Below are 24,035 nucleotides of genomic sequence, written 5' to 3'. Positions count from 1 at the left end.
TTATAGAAATCAATTGTATAAAAATAGGGTCTTCTGCAGCATTTCTGTACTCTTGTCCATTTCCTGTATATCTTGCAGATATCAGCTGCTGGCCAATTTTTACAAGTACACAAAAAAATGCAGAAGGTGGATCCGTGGGAGCAGGGCCAAGTTTGTAATATCAACCCTCAATTTAAATCTTCCAGAACTCCCATCCCTTCCTTTTTTTTTTTTTTTTTTTTTTTTTAGGACAGACTTTAACAGACTTTAGGACAGACTCTCAGGACAGACTTTAACCACTTCAGCCCGGACCAATTGTCAGCCTAAGGACCAGAGGTCTTTCTACAATTTCGCACTGCACTGCTTTAACTGGTAATTGCGCGGTCATGCAATGTTGTACCCAAACAAAATTTGCGTCCTTTTCTTACCACAAATAGAGCTTTCTTTTGATGGTATTTGATTGCCTCTGCAATTTTTATTTTTTGCGATATAAATGGAAAAAGACCGAAAATTTTGAGAAAAAAAAAGATATTTTCTACTTTTTGTTATAAGAAGAATCGAATAAACTCAATTTTAGTCATACATTTAGGGCAAAATTTATTCAGCCACATGTCTAGTAAAAAAAATGTCAATAAGCGTATATTTATTGGTTTGCGCAAAAGTTATAGTGTCTACAAACTAGAGTACATTTTCTGGAATTTACACAGCTTTTAATTTACAACTGCCGCTCTCATTTCTTGAGGTGCTAAAATGGCAGGGCAGTACAACCCCCCCCCCCCCAAATGACCCCATTTTGGAAAGTAGACACCCCAAGGAAATTGCTGAGGGGCATGTTGAGCCCATTGAATATTTTTTTTTTGTCCCAAGTGATTGAATAATGACCCCAAAAAAAAGAAAAAAAGGTTAAAAAAAGTTGTCACTAAATGATATATTGCTCACACATGCCATAGTTATATATGGAATTGCACCCCAAAATATATTCTGCTGCTTCTCCTGAGTACGAGGATACCACATATGTGGGACTTTTTGGGAGTCTAGCTGCGTACGGCACCCCGTAAACCAATCACTGCCTTCAGGTTTTCTAAGGGTGCAAATTTTTGATTTCACTCCTCACTACCTATCACAGTTTCAAAGGCCATAAAATGCCAAAATAGCACAAACCCCCCCCCCCCCCCCCAAATGACCCCATTTTGGAAAGTAGACACCCCAAGCTATTTACTGAGAGGCATGTTGAGTCCATGAAATATTTTATATTTTGCCACAAGTTGCAGGAATATTACATTTTTTTTTTTGCACAAAGTTGTCACTAAATTATATATTGCTCACACATGCTATGGGCATAAGTCAAATTACACCCCAAAATAAATTCTGCTGCTTCTCCCGAGTACGGGGATACCACATGTGGGGGACTTTTTGGGAGCCTAGTCACGTACGGGACCCCGAAAACCAAGCACTGCCTTCCGGATTTAAATATAAAATGCTACCAAAAAAAACTGTTAGCGATCGCAGGGATCAGGCCTGACTCTGCGAACGCTGCAGTTATGTGTTTAGTGTTTTGTAAGTGACAGTGATCGATCGATATTGCACTTGGGTGGGCTGGGCGGAGGGGCAAAACGCAGGTGCCAGCAGGTATCTGGACTGATCCCGCTAACAATGCGTTTTTTTGGAACCCTAAACTGCTGGGGACGCTAGTATAGATCTGATCAGATCAGATATTGATCTGTTCAGATTCTATACCACTACGGGAGGTTTATGCTTTGCGCGTGGGTGTTAGCGGTACTGGCACTAGCGCTGCCTGGGGCGACGCAGACCCTGACTCTAAAACCTAATTGATATCACCCGCCGGGTGATCAGGGGGTTAAACCTTTAATGGGTAATAAATGGTGGGTGCCCTGATGCTATAAAAAGCAAACTAACCAGAGTCACCCGTAACACTTATACGGTGATCACGGGTGAAAGGGTTAACTAGGGGCAATTAGGGGGTTAAAATCGTTATTAGGTAGTATATGGGGGTCCCTGGTGCTATATAAAAACCTGACGGGGAATCTAAATAACTAACTGGCTAACCAGCGTCACCAGTGGCACTTATACGGTGATCGCTGGTGAAAGGGTTAACTAGGGGCAATCAGGGGGTTAAAACCATTATTGGGTAGTATATGGGGGTACCTAGCGCTATAAAAACCTGGCGGTGAACCTAAAAAATAACTAGCTACCTAGCGGCACTAGTGACACTAATGCAGCGATCAGAAAAACGATCGCTTAGTGACAATGGCAAAAGGGGGTGAAAGGGTTAACTCTAGGGGCAATCAGGGGGTTAAATCTTTATTTGGGGGGGTAGGGGCTACCCTGGACCTAACACTAACTGCCCTGACAGTTTTTACTGTCACAACTGACACTAAATGCAGTGATCAGTAATAAATGATCACTGAAATCAGTGACACTGACTGGGAGGGGATTTGTGTGCCTATGTGTGCCTACATGTCAGTGTAGGGTTTGGTGCACTTACTTTCTCTGTTCTCCTCGCAGTCCGGTCAAAAAGACCTCCCCGAGGAGAATGACATCACTTCCTCCCTGCCTGTGTTTACAATACACAGCAGGAGGAAGCTTCTCATTCGCCAGGAGCGATCGAGAAGGGATGGCCAGAAACCAACGGCCATCCCCTCATCCCGGATCTCTCCTGAAGCGAAACGGACCGCCGCATTCCAGCGGGAGGGGGTCCAATCGGACCCCCCACCCACTGGAAGGCAAGCACGTGCATGTGCGTGCTTGTGCCTGTCGGTGCCATTGTGCCGACGTACATTGCCATGCGGTGGTCCTTAAGTGGTTAATGGACCACTTCCTTCCCCATTAGCAAACTCTTGTAATGAGATTAAGAAGCAGATGAAAAGGAGTCTATAACTTCTTAGCTATACCTAAAGCATTATGTTGGTACGTCACCAGAGTTCTTCAAAATGCGCAGACGGTAAACAAACTGTTACATTTGTTTGACGTGTCCCTTTCAAGTAAAGGAGAAAATATAAATAAAGCAAATACCTTAATTGCCTTTTGTGAGTTGGGAAGTCCTTCTTCTATATCGTCTAGTAAGATTCCTCCCAATCCCCTCTGATCATGCTTGTCCAACAGTCTAAGAAGAGCCCTCTTGTCTTTTAAATTATACTTGGGCTTGAACCCATATTTTCCATCAATAACATCAATCTTAGGGTTGTTCGCAAGAGCCTGAAATGAGTAAAAAAGGATATTAAATAAAAGAATACTTTAATCAAGAATAACATGATCTGAAAATGCATTAAATGTGCTATTGGTATTTGCTATATTAACCACTTTCAGACCGGACCATTTTGCTGGTCAATGACCAGAGGTCTTTTTACAATTTGGCATTGCGCTGCTTTAACTGGTGATTGCGCGGTCATGCAATGTTGTACCCAAACAAAATTTGCGTCCTTTTTTTCCCACAAATAGAGCTTTCTTTTAAAAAGGTATTTGACTGACTCTGCGATTTTTATTTTTTGCGATATAAATGTAAAAATACCGTAAATTTTGAAAAAAAAAATGATATTTTCTACTTTTTGTTATTAGAAAAATCCAATAAAGTCAATTTTAGTCATACATTTAGACCAAAATGTATTCAGCCACGTCTTTGGTAAAAAAAAAAAGTCAATAACTGTATATTTATTGGTTTGCGCAAAAGTTGTCACATCTACAAACTAAGGTACATTTTCTGGAATTTACGCAGCTTTTAGTTTATGACTGCCTATCTCATTTCTTGAGGTGCTAAAATGGCAGGGCAGTACAAAACCCCCCCCCAAATGACCCCATTTTGGAAAGTAGACACCCTAAGGAAATTGATAAGAGGCATGTTGAGCCCATTGAATATTTTATATTTTGCCACAAGTTGCGGGAAAATTACAAACTTTATTTATTTTTCACAAAGTTGTCACTAAATGATATATTGCTCACACATGCCATGGGCATATGTGAAATGACACCCCAAAATAAATTCTGCTGCTTCTCCTGAGTACGGGGATACCACATGTGTGGGATTTTTTTGGGAGCCTAGCTGCGTACGGGGCCCCGAAAGCCAAGAACCGCCTTCAGGCTAAGGGCGTAAATTTTTGATTTTACTCCTCACTACCTATCACAGTTTTGAAGGCCATAAAATGCCAAGATGGCACAAACCCCCCCCCCCCCCCCAAATGACCCCATTTTGGAAAGTAGACACCCCAAGCTATTTGCCGAGAGGCATGGTGAGTATTTTGCAGCTCTTATTTGTTTTTGAAAAGAAAAAAAAAGAAAAACTTATATTTTTTTTCTTTTTTTCAATTTTCAAACTTTGTGACAAAAATGAAGGTCTCCAAAATACTCACCATACCTCTCGGCAAATAGCTTGGGTGTCTCCTTTCCAAAATGGGGTCACTTGGGGGGATTTTGTGCTATCTGGGCATTCCATGGCCTCCGAAACTGTGATAGGCAGTGAGGAATGAAATAAAAAATTTACACCCTTAGAAAGCCTGAAGGTGGTGCTTGGATTTTGGGGTACCGTACCCGGTTAGGCTCCCAAAAGGTCTCACACTTGTGGTATCCCCGTACTCAGGAGAAGCAACAGAATGTATTTTGGGGTGTAATTTCACATATAACCATGGCATGTTTGAGCAATATATCATTTAATGACAACTTTGTGCAAAAAATAAAAAATAATAATAATAATAATGTCTTTTTTTCCGCAACTTTTGTCAAAATATAAAATATTCCATGGACTCGACATGCCTCTCAGCAAATAGCTTGGGGTGTCTACTTTCTAAAATGGGGTCATTTGGGGAGGTTTTGAACTGTCCTGGCATTTTATGCACAACATTTAGAAGCTTATGTCACACATCACCCACTCTTCTAACCACTTGAAGAAAAAGCCCTGACACTTTTTGTTTACATGAAAAAAATTTTTTTTTTTGCAAGAAAATTACTTTGAACCCCCAAACATGAAGTATTTTTTTTAAAGCAAAGGCCCTACAGATTAAAATGGTGGGTGTTTCATTTTTTTTTTTCACACGGTATTTGGGTAGAGATTTTTCAAACGCATTTTTTGGGGAAAAAACACACTTTTTTTTAATTTTAATGCACTAAAAATCACTATATTGCCCAAATGCTTGATGAAATAAAAAAATATGATCTTAGGCCGAGTACATGGATACCAAACACGACATGCTTTAAAATTGCGCAGAAACGTGCAGCGGCGACAAACTACATACATTTTTAAAAGCCTTTAAATGCCTTTACAGGTGACCACTTTAGATTTACGGAGGAGGTCTACTGCTAAAATTAGTACCCTCGATCTGACCTTCGCGGTGATACCTCACATGCATGGTGCAATTGTTGTTTACATATGACACCAGACCGACGCTTGCGTTCGACGTTGCGCCTTAGCAGGGGGGACAGGGGTGTTTTTTTTTTGTTTGTTTTTTTATTATTTATTTTGCTTTTTTATTTTATTTTTAAACTGTTCCTTTCATTTATATATTTTTTTTATCATTTTTATTGTTATCTCAGGGAATGTAAATATCCCCTATGATTGCAATAGGTAGTGACAGGTACTCTTTATTGAAAAAAATGAGGGTCTATCAGACCCTAGATCTCTCCTCTGTCCTCAAAGCATCTGACCACACCAAGATCGGTGTGATAAAATGCTTTCCCAATTTCCCAATGGCGCTGTTTACATCCCGCAAAATCCAAGTCATGAAATGTTCGTAGCTTCCGGTTTCTTAGGCCATAGAGATGATTGGAGCCATTCTGGTCTCTGATCAGCTCTATGGTCAGCTGGCGGAACCACCGGCTGCATTCTCAGGTTCCCTGTTGGGACAGGAGAGCCTGAGAAAACCATGGAAGATGGTGCGGGGGGGGGACATTCCCCCCCACTGCTTGTAAAAGTAGTCTAGAGGCCAATTAGCCGCTAGGATTGCTTTTACATAAAAGCCGACCGCTGGCTGAAAAGAATGATACCAAGATGATACCTAAACCTGCAGGCATCATTCTGGTATAAGCACTCAAAGTCCCGCAACATACCAGTATGTTGCTGGAACTGGTTGGGCATATATTGTAATTTTTTTTTCATGCAGCCTGTGGGCTGAACGAAAAAAAAAAAAATATTGATCAGTGGGTATGCCCACCATTAGAATACCTCCCTTCATCCACCCACTTCTAATGGTGGGCATACATGCACCATTTATATATGCCGAAGCATGGGGGCATCCTCCCGCAAAAGGTAGGAGCAAATCGCTCCTCCACCCCTTATGCCCCCATGCTTCGGCATATATGCTCTTTTTTAACTGTGGTGGTGAAATCACCTCCGACAGTGCTGGAGTCACGGCTTTATGTATCTTGGGAGCAAAACGCTGTTGCTGTCAAGATAAATAAATCTGCGCTGCAGCAGAATGGCGTACCTGCTAAGCAAATGATGGTTAACAATAAAACAAAGTAACATTACAGTATAACAGTAGGACTTACCATACCTGCAAAGCAAATACAAAAAAAATAAAAATATAGCAAAAAATAACACATTTAACACAATCTGTGCCTAAAATATATATATGCCGAAGCATGGGGGCATCCTCCCGCAAAAGGTAGGAGCAAATCGCTCCTCCACCCCTTATGCCCCCATGCTTCGGCATATATGCTCTTTTTTAACTGTGGTGGTGAAATCACCTCCGACAGTGCTGGAGTCGCGGCTTTATGTATCGTGGGAGCAAACGCTGTTGCTGTCAAGATAAATAAATCCACGCTACAGCTGAATGGTGTACCTGAAAACAAAAAATGGTTAACAATAAAACATTGCAGAATAGAATACAGTACAAAGGAGCAGAACAATAGAGAGAGAATAGAGAGAGAGAGAACAATAAAACGACAACTACTTTTGTTTTTTTTTGTTTTTTTTTACTTTTTTTTTTAAACACTTTTTTATGTAACTTTAACACTTCTGTTGTAACGTTTCCAGTGGTTTGGGTCTCTCAAAATGCGATGGCATCTTGGGAGACCCTGTGAACGTGTGCCTAGCCTGTGCAATGCTGTACCCTACGCTAATACTCAACTAGTTCATGGTAGCGTTCAAAACATTCACCAATGCAAAGACCAGGATGGTCAGGACAGCGGGGACAATAATGACGGGCATCACGCCTATATCCGCGCTTTCTGCAGACACGACATTTTCTTTGGGGGGCTTGTTGGGTAGGGGTACTCGGGATGACATAAGAATAATGCCTCTCATGCAGCCGGCTTACTGCATCTGGTTGGGGAAGGTGAGGTGGAGCACCGCCTGGATACAGAAGGGCTCTGACGATATCCTCCTGGAATTTAAGGAAGGATCCAGTCCGTCCTGAAGCTTTGTGTAGCACAGAAGCATTCAGCATAGCCAATTGGAATAAATAAACAGACACTTTTTTGTACCAGCGTCTGGCCTTACGGGCAACTAGATACGGCGCCAACAACTGATCATTGAGGTCCACCCCTCCCATATTTTGGTTATATTTGTGGACACAGAGGGGTTTCTCCACAATACCAGTCGCCGTAGGAATTTGGACCGTCGTGTCTGCATGAAGGGAGGCAAGAACGAAAACATTCTTATTATCCCTCCACTTCATAGCAAGCAAATTATTACTTCGCAAGCAGGCTCTCTCCCCCAGCCTAAGACGAGACTCTACAAGCCGCTGGGGAAAGCCCCGGCGATTAGGTCGCACGGTGCGACATGCTCCAATCTGCTGATCAAACAAGTGACTAAACAGTGGCACGCTCGTGTAATAATTGTCCACATATAAATGGTACCCCTTTCCGAATAAGGGTGACACCATGTCCCACACTATCTTGCCAGCGCTTCCTATGTAGTCAGGGCAGTTCTCCGGCTCTACGTGACTATCTTTACCCTCATAAACCATAAAACTACATGTATAGCCTGTGGCCCTGTCACAAAGCTTATACATCTTGACCCCGTATCTGCAACGCTTGTTGGGAACGTATTGTTTGAATGACAAGCGACCAGAAAACTTAATCAGGGACTCATCAATGCAGACAACTTGATGGGGAGTAAACAAGTCTGCAAAACGTTGGTTGAAGTGGTTTATGAGGGGCCGAATTTTGTATAGCCGATCGTATGCAGGGTCTCCACGAGGACGACAGAGTTCATTGTCGCTGAAGCGCATGAACCGCAAAATCTGCTCGTATCGTGCCCTGGACATGGAAGCAGAGAACACGCGCATATGGTGAATTGGGTCAGTGGACCAATATGACCGCAACTCACTCTTTTTGGTTATGCCCATGTTGAGGGAGAGGCCCAGAAAGATCTTAAATTCGGAAACCGTAATTGGTTTCCAATGTCTGTATGTGTTGACCAGCGTACAAATTGCTTTGGTCCACAATAGATCTATAGAGATCTTCGGTGAAAAACAGTGAGTAAAAATCAAGTGTCGTAAAATCAACTGTTTCCACATTAATGCCAGGTTGGCCAGTGAATGGGGGGGGGGGGGGGGGGGAGTACGGGTTCTGCAGAAGTGGTGGGCACCCAATCAGGATTGGCGAATTCTGCAGGAAGGGCACTATGGGTACGACGGGCCTGTCTTTGTCTTGGTGGCAGCGGGACACTACTTGTGCTTGCCACCTCGCCAGCTTTAACTGCACTTATGGGACTCACCACGTGCTACTGCAGTGCTGGATGTACATCCAGGGTGTACTAGGCCGCTGGTGCTTGCCAGTTCACCAGAAGGATGAGCGGCTCTAGTACGTCTCTGCTCCATACGAGTGACCTGCGGTTCCTCCACCTGAACAACAGAAAACATTCAGGATCGGGTACACCTGCCCTTAACAGGGACCTCATCTCCGTCGGCAGAGCTATCTGTCATGGAGCCGCTGTCCTCTACAGGATCGTATTCTGAGCCTGAATCTGACAGATGAGCGACTTCCTCTTCACTATCTGTCATGCTCAGAAACGTGTAGGCCTCTTCACTAGTGTACCTTCGCTTTGCCATTTTGGGCTCTAAATTTAGGGGTACACTAGTGAGACTCACAGGTAAAAAAGCACCTAGGCTGTCAGCGACTGTATCAAAACGCTACAAAAAAAACTGTTAGCGATCGCAGGGATCAGGCCTGATTCTGCGAACGCTGCAGTTATGTGTGTTGTGTTTTGTAAGTGACAGTGATCGATCGATACTGCACTTGGGTGGGCTGGGCTTGGCGGAGGGGCTAAACGCAGGTGCTAGCAGGTATCTGGGCTGATCCCGCTAACAATGCGTTTTGGGAAACCTAAACTGCTGGCAACGCTAATATAGATCTGATCAGATACTATATTACTAAGGGAGGTGTATGATTTGCGCGTGGGTGTTAGCGGTACTGGCACTAACCTGACGCTGCCTGGGGCGACGCAGACCTTATCTGACCCTCAAACTTATATCACCCGCCGGGTGATCAGGGGGTTAAACCTTTATTAGGTAATAAATGGCGGGTGCCCTGAAACTATAAAAAAATAACTAACCAACCAGCGTCACCTGTAACAGTTATATGGTGATCACTGGTGAAAAGGTTAACTAGGGGGCAATCAGGGGGCTTTATGCGGTAGTATATGGGGGTCCCTGGCGATATAAAAAGCTGTGGCGAACCTAAATACCTACCTGCCTAACTAGCGTCACCTGTGACACTAATACAGTGATCATAAAAACGATCGCTTATTAGTGACACTGGCGACGGGGGGTGATCACGGGGTTAAACCTTTATTGGGGGGGTTAGGAGGGTACCCTAGAGCTAAAGGGGGCTAACCCTAACTGCCCTAACAGTTATTGCAGTCACAAAATGACACCAATGCAATAATAATAAAAAAAAAAATAATACAATTGGTGTCACTGTGACTGGGGGTGAAGGGGTGATTGGGGGGGTGATTGGGGGGTGAAGGGGGGGGTGAAAGTGTGCCTGGCGTGTTCTACTGTTAGTGTAGTGTGTTGGTGCAACTCACAGATCCTCTCTCCTCGGTGACGGAACGAAAAAGACCGACACGAGGAGAGATTACATCACTTCCTCTGCCTGTGTTTACATTACAGGAGAGGAAGTGATGTAATGCTGCCATTTCATTGGTCAGGAGCGATCGCGAGGGGGTGGCCATGAATGAATGACCGCCCCCTCATCCCGGATCGCTCCTGCACGGAATCCGACCACCGCTGCCACTGGGGGGGGGGAGGGGGGGGCGATCGGGCCCCCACCCGTGGGAAGGCAGGGACGTACATGTACACCCATATGCCTGCCCGTGCCATTCTGTCGATGTACATCGTCGTGTGGCGGTCGGCAAGTGGTTAAAGTAAAATGATTGCTATTAAACGTGGGTTTTATAAATTTGTGAAGTGAATTAGGGCTGAAACAATCGACATAACGGATTATGAAAATAGTTGTCAACTGAGGTCCAACACGCTTTAGTGATAAAAAGAGATATGTTAAAAGAGCTAATGGAACAAGAGACTAGATAATTATTTAACAGAATAGCAAAGGAAAGGTACCAATGGGGAAATAAAAATCGAGAAATACCTAGAGAAAATGCTCAGAAAGAAAAAAAAAAAAAACTATAAAACTTCATAGAGAAAATAAAGGATAGTATTTCAAAAATACTATAGCACATTATATGCTATAAATCAAAAGGGACCTCAGGAAATGGAAATAAATAGAAGAGAGAGAGGATAAGGGAATATTTAAAAGAAGCTAAACTATCTAAAATCTCAGAAGAAAAACTAAAGGGTGCTAGAGAATCGGATAACAGATTAATATAACATTAAAAAAACAGCAATGGGGAAAAGCACAGGTCCTGATGGGTTTACAACCCTTTATTATAAACATTTATTAACATCAAAAATATGTGCATATATGAAATGACTAGGAATACATTTTGAGATGCGAAGAGAAGCATTATTAGCCGCTATTACTGTTATACCAAAGGGAAAGATGCAACTCTATGCTCCAGTTACAGACCAATAGCATTATTAAAAACAGATACTAACCTAGTTGCTAAAATATTAGTATGAAAGACCACGAGGGATTTGATACACCCAGACCAGGTAGGATTTGTATTGGGAAAGGAAGGGACAGATAATGGAGTAAGAACACTCCTATTGCTAAATAAAATCTGTGGAAGCAAGTCCCCAACTCTTCTCCTGTCAATAGATGCTGAAAAAGCATGTGACAGGGTAGACTGGGGATTTAGGAGTATATTAGAGGCAGTAGGTATTGGCCCAAGGATGACGAGTTGGATTAGAACATTGTATAATCACCCAAATGCAATGGTTAAAATAAACGGAACGCTATCCACACCATTTGAAATGCATAATGGAACAAGACAAGGTTGTCCCCTCTACCCCACTATTATTTGTCCTATCCTTGGAGCCCCTATTAACAATGATTTAAAACTGTGTTGATATAAAAAGGCATTAGGATTGGAGATGAAGAACATAAGATAGTGTCTTATGCAGATGATATTCTGTTTTACATCTCCAACCCAAGGATGACATTACCAAATTTAATGAAACTACTGAAAAACTATCAAGAAGTGTAAAATCTAAACATTAACTTGGTAAAATCAGAGATTTTGAATATAAATGTGGGTAAACAAGAAAAACGAGAATTCTCATTTATATGGAAAAATAGGATTTTTGTACTCACCGTAAAATCCTTTTCTCTGTAATTCACCGACCGACACAGCTCCTCTCTAACAAAATGGGTTGTCAGCCCTATCACTGGAGATTACTAGGCAAGTTGTAATACAACACTTCAGAACTTCAGAACTTTTAGTTCTGCCCAGGGGGCGGTCCCTAGGCTACAACCCCACAGCCTGCTCTAGCAGAACTCAGCATGTCAACAAGCAGTATAACGTGAAAAGAGAAAAAGGAGGGGCGGGTGCTGTGTAGGTCGGTGAATTACAGAGAAAAGGATTTTACGGTGAATACAAAAATCCTATTTTCTCCTATATTCACCGACCGACACAGCTCCTCTCTCTAACAAAATGAGACGTCCCCAAGCAGTGCCAAACGAGGGGTGGGAAAAATAGCATAAGAACTTCATCCACCATGGCAAGTGGGAACTAGTGAAACTAAACCCACAAAAAAATAATGTGTGGAAAAACACCACCACATAACCGGGTATCCTCAACAGGAGTGATCCCCAAGACCGCAACCATTTGCAGAAGTAATGCAACAGTGCATTAACATAACAGTACTGCGTTTTTATCGAAAAACCAGAAAAAAATAATATCGATTGCATATGGAATTGCAACTACACGGCTGCCTGCAAAACAGGCAGCCGCCAATGCACGGACGTCTACCTTGTAGAACTTGGTAAACTTATGGACAGACGACCAAGTCGCCGCCTTACACACCTAAGCGACCGATGCCTGGTGTCGGAAGGCTCAAGACATTCCGATTGCCCTTGTAGAGTGGGCAGTTACCAGAAAGGGGGGCACCTGACCCTTCAAGGTGTAGGCTTGTACTACAATCTGTATGATCCACCTGGAAATGGTGGCCGATGAGACCGCCATACCCTTCTTTGGACAAGCCACCGAAACAGTGAGTCTGACTTCCGAAAGGGAGCCGTGGCAGACAAATACACCATCAGAGCCCTAACCACGTCGAGAGCGTGAAGGGCCACCTCTTTGGGGTGCTTCGGCTTAGGACAACGATGGTAATACAATGTCCTCATTGATATGAAAAGCAGAGACCACCTTCGGTAGAAAGGACGGTTGTGGACGCAACAACACCTTATCCCTGTGGATGACCAGATAAGGCGACTTGCAAGACAAGGCTGCCAATTCCGAAACCCTCCTGGCCAATGTAATGGCCACTAGAAAGACCACTTTCTGGGAAACAGTCAACAGGGGAATCTCCCTGATATTTTCAAATGGCGGTTTCTGAAGCACCGATAACACCAGGTTCAAATCCCATGGGGGGCGCACCAGAGGGACAACATGTCGTAACCCCTGAACGAAGGTACCCACTAAGGAGTGTGATGCCAGGGGTCGTTGAACAAAAGACAGCCAAAGCTGAGATTTGCCCCTTGATGGTGGTCAATGCCAATCTCCTCTACTCTACTCCTTGTTGGAGAAACAGCAGGATGCTTGCTATGGAAAAGGAATGCGGATGCTACCCTTTCTCCTCTCACATGGAGATGTAGGCCTACCAGGTATGATGGTATATTTCTTCTGAGAAGAAGATTTCCGTGCCCTCAACATAGTTGGAATCACCAAGTCCGACAGACCCCGGTTCCTCAACACCTGGCTCTCAATAGGAACAATTTCCCGGACTGAATCACCGGGGGCCTCAACCACCAGATCAGAGTGTCCCTGACTGGCTGGCTCACCTAGATCTGTAGATCAACAAGATCTCCTTCTGCAGCACTCTGGTGTGGAACTGGGCGAAGGGGGCTACTATGAGTCCTAGTACTCGCATGCAAAACCAGAGCGACGACCACTTGCGGTGCATCAGCAGTTTTACCGCGGACCTGAGAGTCTACAATATGTCTGAAAGGAGAAAAACTCTGGCTTCCCTGGAGTCCAACAGTAAACCTAGGTACTCCAGACGCTGGGTCGGCACAATCGCCGACTTCTTTAGGTTCAACAGCCACCCAAATTCTTGCAGGGTCTGCATGGTGATCGCCACATCCTCCTCTAATTCTGAGGCGGAAGATGCTCTCAGGAGGAGATCGTCCAGGTAGCCCACGACCATGATCCCACGTTGTCTCAGCAACGCCAATACTGGAGCCAGTACCTTGGTAAAAACTCAGGGGGCTGATGCCAGACCAAAGGAAAGAGCCACAAATTGGTAATGGGCTTCCCTGACTGCAAAATGCAGAAACTTTTGATGCCGAAGGCATATGGGTATGTGCAGATACGCATCCTGGATGTCCAAGGATGCCAGGGAGCCCCCTTGATGGATTGCAGCGACTACTGAGCAAACTGATTCCATTCTGAACCTCTGCACTTTTACAAAGTGATTGAGGGCTTTTAAGTCCAAGATCGGACCCCTTCCTTCTTGGGAACCACAAACAGATTTGAGTAGAACCCCTGGAAGCGTTCCGATTCCGGAACTGGTACAATCATCCCTCGATTCAGCAAGTCCCTTACCGCCCCCAACAGGGCCTCCCGGCGAACCGGATATGCTGGAGGGGAAGAATCTGTCTGGCTAGCAAATAAATAGAATCACTCGCAGAATTGAGCGATAGTAATTTGTGGGGAAATTTCGTCATCAAACACTAAAAGTAATGACGGTGACAATTCTGCAACTCTTTTGATTTGATTACATTATTGAATAATTTTATTATTATATTATTTGTTATATATAATATTATAATTTATGATTTCATATTTCAAATTTTATCATAACAGGGATGTCTATTAGACTCTTATTTGGACAGATTTAAGTGAATTATTTCTAAGAATTACAGGCCTACAATAAAAAATTCCAAATTTCCATGCAAAATAATGGTACCGCTTTCAGCACCTAAAATCTAAAATAATCATACCGCCAGGGAGGTTAGGGGAGGAGAGAGATCAGTGTTAAAACTTAGTATGAACACACGATCTGTCTCCTCTCCCGAGAGAACCGGGATTTGTGTGTTTACACACACAAATCACGGTTCTCGCTCTGTCATGAGTGATCGCGAGTGCCCGACGGTCATCACGCCTGCCGGGCACGAGCAATGGCTCCGGGGACATGCGACAGGAGCACGCCTCCTCTGACTTATTAAAGGAGCGACGTACAGCTATGGCGATTTGCACAGCCATGCCAACCTGCCGCAGTATAACTGTGGTGGCTGGTCAGCTAGTGGCTAATGAGGAAAACTGCTGAGTCTGCATCCCTATAGATGTACTTTTCTATTGAGACTACCTATATTTTTTTTTCCCCATGAAAGTGGAGTTACCCTTTAAACTTGTGGAGGACAGTTTCATGTCACAGGTCATACACCAGCACAACAACAAGACACAAGGTAGTTATTCTGCATCAGCAAGGTCTCTCCCAGGCAAATATTTCAAAGCAGACTGGGGTTTCTGCTGTTTAAGCTCTTTTGAAGAAGCACAAAATAACGGCCAACATTGGGGATCGTAGAGACAGTGGTCAGCCAAGGAAACTTAATGAAGCAGATGAACACATTATGCTTGGTTTCCTTTGACATCGGAAGATGTCCAGCAGGGCCTTCAGCACAGAACTGGCAGAAACCAGTGGGAACCAGGTACTCACCTACTGTCCAGAGAAGTCTAGCCAAAAGTGGTCTTCATGGAAGAATTATGGCCAAAAAGCAATACCTCAAAACGTGAAAACAAGGCTAAGCAACTCAACTATGCACAAAAATATAAGAACTGAGTGGAGAAAAATGTCAGCGGGTGCTCAGGACTGATGAGGTGAAATACTTGGCTGTAGCAGGAGGCAGTATGTTTGCCGAAGGGCTGGAGAGCAGTACACTAATGAGTGTCTGCAGGCAAAAGAAGCATATTGGAGGCTCCTTGCAAGTTTGGGGCTGCATTTCTGCAAACAGAGTTGGAGATTTGGTCAAGATCAATGCTGAGAAATACAGACATCAGGGAGGCGTGCGACTGGCCCCAAATTTATTCTGCAGAACAGCACCCCAAACATACAACAACCAATGTCATTGGGAACTATCTTCAGCATAAAAAAAAGAACAAGGAGTCAACATCATAGAGTGTCTAGAATTACAGGACAGAAGGCTTTTAGGCAGCCTACATTCACAGAAGGATCTGCAATTAGCTCTCCGAGATCTTCAGAACAACCTACCTGCCAAGTTCCTTCAAAAATGTTATTAACGTGTACCTAGAAAGATTGATGATTTTTTGAAGACAAAGGGTGGTCACACCAAATATTGATTTGATTTTCTCTTCTGTTCATTTACTTTCCCTTTTGTTAATTGATCAAAATAAACTATTAACATTTCTATTTTTGAAAGCATTCTTAATTAATAGCATTTGTTCACAGCTGCCTAAAACTTTTGCAGTTATGCATATCTATAGCAAACAGGCATTCAATCAAACAAAGAAATGCCATTAGTCTAAATCCTCACCTCAGACATTAGCCATTGTCTTTGTTTCATTCCAATGTCAAGATGTTGCGTTTCATCCAGGATTTCTTCTAATGAAAGTGGGTACGTGTCGCCTCTCTGGTGTCGGGTCTGCAAAGGTAAACTGACATGTTAATTTGCACATACTGACTTCCACATCCTTACCTGTTTACATGAATAACTAGAAAGATATGGGTAATTTAAAGCAATTAGGAAGAAAAAATTTGGGAGCTATAAAAAGTATTCTATTTCTTTGTCAGATGGCATTTATAAAAGTCCAAATACACCCCCCCCCCCCCCCCCTCCCAATTCTAAGGCCCATTAACCACTTCAGCCCGGACCAATTTTCAGCCTAAGGACCAGAGGTCTTTTTACAATTTCGCACTGCACTGCTTTAACTGGTAATTGCGCGGTCATGCAATGTTGTACCCAAACTAAATTTGCGTCCTTTTCTTCCCACAAATAGAGCTTTCTTTTGATGGTATTTGATTGCCTCTGCGATTTTTATTTTTTGCGATATAAATGGAAAAAGACCGAAAATTTTGAAAGATATTTTCTACTTTTTGTTATAAGAAAAATCGAATAAACTTAATTTTAGTCATACATTTAGGGCAAAATTTATTCAGCCACATGTCTTTAGTAAAAAAAAATAAAAAAAATATCAATAAGCGTATATTTATTGGTTTGCGCAAAAGTTATAGCGTCTACAAACTAGAGTACATTTTTCTGGAATTTACACAGCTTTTAATTTACAACTGCCGCTCTCATTTCTTGAGGTGCTAAAATGGCAGGGCAGTACAAACCCCCCCCCCCAAATGACCCCATTTTGGAAAGTAGACACCCCAAGGAAATTGCTGAGGGGCATGTTGAGCCTATTGAATATTTTTTTTTGTCCCAAGTGATTTAATAATGACACAAAAAAAATAATAAAAAAAAAAGTTTACAAAAAGTTGTCACTAAATGATATATTGCTCACACATGCCATAGTTATATGTGGAATTGCACCCCAAAATATATTCTGCTGCTTCTCCTGAGTACGAGGATACCACATATGTGGGACTTTTTGGGAGTCTAGCTGCGTATGGCACCCCAAAAACCAATCACTGCCTTCAGGGTTTCTAAGGGTGCAAATTTTTGATTTCACTCCTCACTACCTATCACAGTTTCGAAGGCCATAAAATGCCAAAATAGCACAAACCCCCCCCCCCCCCCCCCAAATGACCCCATTTTGGAAAGTAGACACCCCAAGCAATTTACTGAGAGGCATGTTGAGTCCATGAAATATTTTATATTTTGCCACAAGTTGCAGGAATATTACAATTTTTTTTTTTTTTTTTTTGCACAGAGTTGTCACTAAATGATATATTGCTCACACATGCTATGGGCATAAGTCAAATTACACCACAAAATAAATTCTGCTGCTTCTCCCGGGTATGGGGATACCACATGTGGGGGACTTTTTGGGAGCCTAGCCACGTACGGGACCCCGAAAACCAAACACTGCCTTCCGGATTTAAATATAAAACACTACAAAAAAAAAAAACTGTTAGTGATCGCAGGGATCAGGCCTGACTCTGCGATCGCTGCAGTTATGCGTTTAGTGTTTTGTAAGTGACAGTGATCGATCGATACTGCACTTGGGTGGGCTGGGCGGAGGGGCAAAATGCAGGTGCCAGCAGGTATCTGGGCTGATCCTGCTAACAATGCGTTTTTTTGGAACCCTAAACTGCTGGGGACGCTAGTATAGATCTGATCAGATATTGATCTGTTCAGATTCTATACCACTACGGGAGGTTTATGCTTTGCATGTGGGTGTTAGCGGTACTGGCACTAACCTAGCGCTGCCTGGGGCGATGCAGACCCTGACCCTAAAACCTAATTGATATCACCCGACGGGTGATCAGGGGGTTAAACCTTTATTGGGTAATAAATGGTGGGTGCTCTGATGCTATAAAAAGCAAACTAACCAGAGTCACCCGTAACACTTATACGGTGATCACTGGTGAAAGGGTTAAATAGGGGCAATCAGGGGGTTCAAATTTTTATTAGGTAGTATATGGGGGTCCCTGGCGCTATATAAAAACCTGATGGGGAACCTAAATAACTAACTGGCTAACCAGCGTCACCAGTGACACTTATACTGTGATCGCTGGTGAAAGGGTTAACTAGGGGCAATCAGGGGGTTAAAACCGTTATTGGGTAGTATATGGGGGTACCTAGCGCTATAAAAACCTGGCGGTGAACCTAAAAAAATAACTAGCTACCTAGCGACACTAATGCAGCGATCAGAAAAATGATCGCTTAGTGACACTGGAAAAAGGGGGTGAAAGGGTTAACTCTAGGGGCAATCAGGGGGTTAAACCTTTATTGGGGGTGGTAGGGGGCTACCCTGGACCTAACACTAACTGCCCTGACAGTTTTTACTGTCACAACTGACACTGAATGCAGTGATCAGTAAATAAATGATCACTGCAATCAGTGACACTCTGACTGGGGGGGGGAGGGGGGAGCGGGGGGGGGGGGGGGGGGTTTGTGTACCTATGTGTGCCTACGTGTTAGTGTAGTGTTGGTGCACACTTACTTTCACTTCTCCTCGTAGTCTGGTCAAAAAGACCGCCCCGAGGAGAATGACATCACTTCCTCCCTGCCTGTGTATACAATACACAGTGGGAGGAAGCTTGTCATTCGCCAGGAGCGATCGAGAGGGGGTGGCCAGAAACCAACAGCCATCCCCTCATCCCGGATCGCTCCTGCAGCGAAACGGACCGCCGCATCCAGCGGGAGGGGGTCCGATCGGACCCCCCACTCGCTGGAAGGCAAGCACGTACATGTACGTGCTTGTGCCTGTACATGCCATTGTGATGACATACATTGGCATGCGGCGGTCCTTAAGTGGTTAACTTGCCTATTCTGAGGGTGCTCCAGTCCAGTCATATGATTGGCTATATGTGCCGGCTTCAGTGTAGAGGAGGGACAGCCAACAATGGATGCTCTATAGTAAGGCTATGGGTGAAGTCATCACATAAGCATTGCAGTTGTTGCTGATCTCCATTCTTCGCTGAAGCTGGCCACTGGGGAGATGATACCAGATCAAAGCTCCTCCAGAATAGGCAAGTACAGATATTTTTCAAGTACAGGGTATTTAGTATAGGGCTTAGAAGGGGGTGGGAGCAGGTTTAAGCTTAGATAGTACTTGACTTCGACTTTTACACTAGAGTCGTTATTCAGTCGCGTTAGCGCCCCTGCCCATTAAAATCTCGTCAGCCGTGCTTTGCAGGCCCCACTAGCGCCCGAAAAGTGCCGCAAAAACGACAGTAAAGCATCGCTAAAACTAAAACACCCCCCATACTGGCAGTGTGAAAGGGCTCTAAGGGCCCCATTGTTATATCAGAAGAATCAACTTCAAGTTACAATATTAGGAGACTCACAGTGAATTTCTAATAGTGTATAGGACTAAATTAGACTGGCATTGACGTTTCACATGATTTAATTTGAGTAGATAATTGGAAAATAAGTAGAACAGCAGAACACTGTGTGTCTTCCATGCTGTGTGTATCTACCATTACATATTTAATTGGGAACAGAGGAGTCCCTAATAATCAGTAAATGTGCATTATATGGTTATACTATTGTTTTACATACAGTACATAAAGCAACAGATGTCAATGTACAGAAGATAAGCAGTCACGTTATTGAAGTAGTTACAATCAATTGCACATGTGTTAAAAGCTGCTTCAATGGTGTGCTGTGAAAGCTGGGATTAATGTGTTATGGCATTGCTGCATTACAGTCTCTGCCAAACTAGGAATTTCATTAGCTATAAAGTCTGTGATTTCGCATGTTAGGCCCCATGCACACTGCTGCTCCTAAACCGATTTTTTTTGGGGCTTTTGGCAATTTTTGCCTAAGCCCCTGAACAAACCTCAATAAAAGCCTTTGTGTACATGCACACAGAGGCTTTTAGAGAAGTTAGGAGCAGCAGTGTTTAGAGGCAGCCAAAGCTCTTTCTCTAGTAACGCAGAAGAATCGTGTTCAGGAGAGGAACTTTTGGGCATAAAAACACCAAATGTACATAAGCGCTAGGCACGCTTAGAACCCCAGACTTTATTAATTTCAAATGGGCAGAATAAAATTAAAAAATTCTGGTCAATGAAATAAACACCAATGGCTGTTAAACCCACCTAAATAGGTGATAAAACACAGCTTCAGGGATTTTTTAAAAGCCAATTTTTTTCCTTTTAGGAGAAACACTGTTACAATAAGCCAATGTGCAATCAGCCTTACAAGCACTACAAAATGACTGCAATTTCCCCTTTACCTTTGTATTGTGCGATCTCAAAAGTGTGAGCTCTAGAGATAACACAAACACACCTGCCACATTAAAACACTAAGTAAATGAATGATTATGTATAGATTGTACATAATGTACATGTACAGATTGTTGAATGAAAGGAGGTCTGTGTCCTGCACTAGTAGTAAAATATGAGCGCCACAGGACTTCGTCCATATAGATCAGACCGGGTTTATGCCGGGCAAGGGTACCAATATTAATATTAGTTGTTTACTCCTGAATCTAGCCACTGCCCATAGTAACGGGGGAACAAGAGTCACAGCCTCTCTCGAGAAGGCTTTTGATTCCGTTGAATGGAAATACTTCTGGGCGGTGCTACAGAAATTTGGATTAATAACTTGGTTCCACCAATGGCTGAGCTTATTATACAAGGCCCCTAGGGCAAGGATCAGGGTGAATGACTCCCTCTCAGATGCCTTTCTCCTCCAGAGGGGGACCCGACAGCGCTGCCCGCTCTCATCCAGGTTATTTGCGCTGGCCTTGCAGCCCCTGGCAGCTCTGGTCAGAGAATCCAACCGCATTGTGGGACTCAGGGTTGGCCTTCTGGAGGAGAACATATCCTTATATGCAGATGACACCCTGCTATATTTACATGATGCTGATTCTCCACTTCAGGCTGCTCTGGAGGCTTTAGAGGAGTTTGGGGCCGATTCTCAGGGATCCGTATTAATTGGTCCAAATCTACCCTTTTCCCTCTGGATGCACAGGCCCAAAATTCTGCGTCCCAGTCAGCGCTGAGGTGGGTGTAAGAATTCACGTATTTAGGGGATTAGGATTTCCCGTGACCCCCAATCCTTCCAACGCCTAAAGCTCCACCCCATAGTAGCGTGCCTAAAAGACCACCGTTTCAGGTGGGCTAATCTTCCCCTCAATTTATTAGGGTGCATGAATATTTAAAAAATGGTCTACCTACCCAAGTTTAACTATTTTTTTTTTTAGGAACTGCCCTGTGTGGATATCCCAGGCCTTTTTAAGGACTTAGACGGCTGCATTGGCTCTTTTCTGTGGCGGGGCTCTCCCCCCTCAGTTGGCCAGAACTACCCTCCATCTTCCAGTTGGCTGCGGTGGCCTGGCTCTGCCTAACCTACTGGTGTACTATTGGGCGACCATGTTGGTTACGGTCAGGTGGTGGTTCGAGCAGTCTAGGGCCAATGCGGCAGTCTGCCTGGAGGCGGCTATTGCAGGTTCCCTCATGGAGCCGAGTAACCTGGTGTATCGAGGAGTCTCCTCAAACCCCTCCCTACCGGGTCCCACTAGGGTTACTATACAGATATGGAGGGTGGCTAGAAGGCGGTTCCTGTCTCCCAGCCAGTGGTCCCCCTATTGTCCGCTATGGGGGAACCCAAATCTCCCCCATTTCAGGACAATCCCCGATCCACAGCTGTGGGCCCAATATGGAATTAAGTTGCTGAAGGATATTGTTTCTGCTGGGGCCCTTGTTCTGTTTCGGGACCTTGCGGGTAGACATGGTATGCCCACGGGGATGTTCTTCCGGTACTAGCAGCTGAGACATGCCTTCTGTGCAGTTCCCGACACCACCCAACCTCAGAGCGGATGTAGTTGAGGATTTGCTAGCCCAGGAATCCCTAGATAAACCCCTATCTGCACTATACCTGACATTGCTCCGAAAGGAGTCACCCAGAATAAATGCACTATAGATGCACTATAGGACAAATGGAAAACAGACATCCTGACTTTGGATAGAGGAACTTGGGGGGAGTGCTTTGATAAGGGTTCCCAGCTGGTAATTTCCTCTAGGAATAAACGAATACAAACCACTTCATGCCTCAGAGACTGCACAGAATCTACCCACAGAGGTCTCCGAACTGTCCGAGATGCCAGACTCCCCATGGTACCTATATTCATATGTTTTGGGCATGTCTTAGGCTCTCTCACTTTTGGTCTGCCATTGTGGAATCTATTAATGAGCATCTCCAGCTGGAGATACCCTTAATGGTGGAGTTGGCACTGCTAGGTATGCACGATGATGGGCAGAGGCCTAGGTACACTAAATTACTATTCTCATTGTTGCCATTTTATGCCAAAAAGGAAATCTTGCTCAAGTGGACTTCCCCCCTTGCCTCCTACGCTGAGGTCATGGGAAAAAAAAAAAGAAAAAAAACACACCACGATCAATGACATTCTGCCAATGTATAAGCTGACTTACACGAGTAGAGGTTGTCCTCAGAAGTTCGCAAAGATATGGCAGCCATGGACTGACCCTATGTGAGTGTCTACATGTGGTATTCCTACATCCCTTGCTGCTGTCGTAATGTGGTCCAAGTATAGAACTGCCCCTCCCCCAGCTAACCATTTCTCCTATTAATATAATATCACGCTGCTGTCATCTTCCCTCCCCCCCCCCCCCACCCTGGAGAGTATATAACCCCTGATGACCCATTGTTGCTATATGTATTGACTAATGCCTTTGTGATTTTTCCACTAGGTTTCCACTGTAATATGTTTTGTTTGCGATTGACAATGTCCTGTACTTCATTTTCCCAATAAAGAGCAACCTTGTGGTTAAAAAAATAAATAAATAAATATGAGCGCCACAACTGCCAAAAGATTTTTGAAGGTACATGTTTTCGAGCTGTAACCCTAATCCTTACTTTACCACTTGGCTAGTTGCTGATCTGGACCTGCATGCTACCAGTGTAGCCTTGGGAAAGCTGATATGGTCACATACTCAGGATCTCATCAGTGACCACCAAGACAACCACAGAATATGCACCTAATAAATCTCATTCTCCCATTCCAGAATGTACCTTTCAAATACTGCCACTAAAGCTGTAGCTACAGATTTTACAAATTGTATTAAGCCATAGTAGGCAATCTCAATTCACTTTACTTATGTCAGTGCAGAATAGAAAATGATTGGTTGATATTCGGTACTAAAATGACCCTTAACCACATTGTAACTTGCACAGTCCAGTACACCTTATAAATTACAAGTTGATGCTCTCGAAACGTAAGTGATGCTTGGGGAATGAGCACTGAGCATCACTGACCATTTAGGGATAATTGAAGAGTTATTTGCTGAAAATCAGGAACTGTGAAGCCTGCCTTATGATGCTGCATTTGGATAGACGGGACAGAAAAAAAAAAAAAAAAAAAGTTAGCACTAGTAAAAGCACCTAGCAAGAAGCTTTGTTCTGGTGCTCTCTCCATGGATCCACAGCATTTAACCGAGCGTGCCCACAGACAATGAAAAAAGAAAAAACAAAACAAAAAAACCCCCCAAGAAAACAAGGCGGGGGACATAAATGCAGGAGGAGTCACCCAATATCATTAGGGTGGGGGGTCAGACACAGAAGTGATCCACAATTGTCATGAATCTGTCTCAAAGAATTTTGATAACCGATAACTAGGTTCTCTTCTTTCAAAAGGGTTAAACTTTTGTCCTAGTAGACATTTCAGTTTATTTAATACTATTCTTGATGTGAATAAATGTGTTATTTAACCCTTAGGAAGCATTATTTTGGCAAATCTAGTGAGACTGTTGGTAATTAAATTATTGAAGGAAATGTCATACCTGAGAAAAGTAAATTTAGTTTTAAGGAGCTCTGTGCAATAGGTGACCTTGATGAGTTACACTCTGAACCTGGCCCTGATCTGGCTAACGATTACAGTCATCATA

At 43.6% G+C, this 24,035-nt stretch overlaps 1 protein-coding gene across 1 annotated transcript in view; it reads right to left on the bottom strand.

Annotated features, from left to right (window-relative positions):
- Positions 1–24,035, bottom strand: part of GTF2E2 (general transcription factor IIE subunit 2) — a 135,724-nt gene that overhangs the window by 32,014 nt on the left and 79,675 nt on the right. Inside the window, exons 4-5 of the mRNA XM_077476119.1 lie at positions 16,048–16,155; positions 3,013–3,195 (exon numbers count right to left, since the gene is read on the bottom strand). Coding sequence (XP_077332245.1) covers positions 3,013–3,195; positions 16,048–16,155 — 291 coding nt within the window. The remainder of the gene's footprint in view (positions 1–3,012; positions 3,196–16,047; positions 16,156–24,035) is intronic.

This window comes from Lithobates pipiens, unplaced genomic scaffold (genome assembly GCF_037356315.1).
Source record: "Lithobates pipiens isolate NorthernLeopardFrog02 unplaced genomic scaffold, aLitPip1_a1.2 Scaffold_13, whole genome shotgun sequence".
Lineage (NCBI taxonomy): Eukaryota > Metazoa > Chordata > Amphibia > Anura > Ranidae > Lithobates > Lithobates pipiens.
Note: the sequence above shows the minus strand (reverse complement) of the source record. Positions and strands in the feature narration are given on the sequence as shown.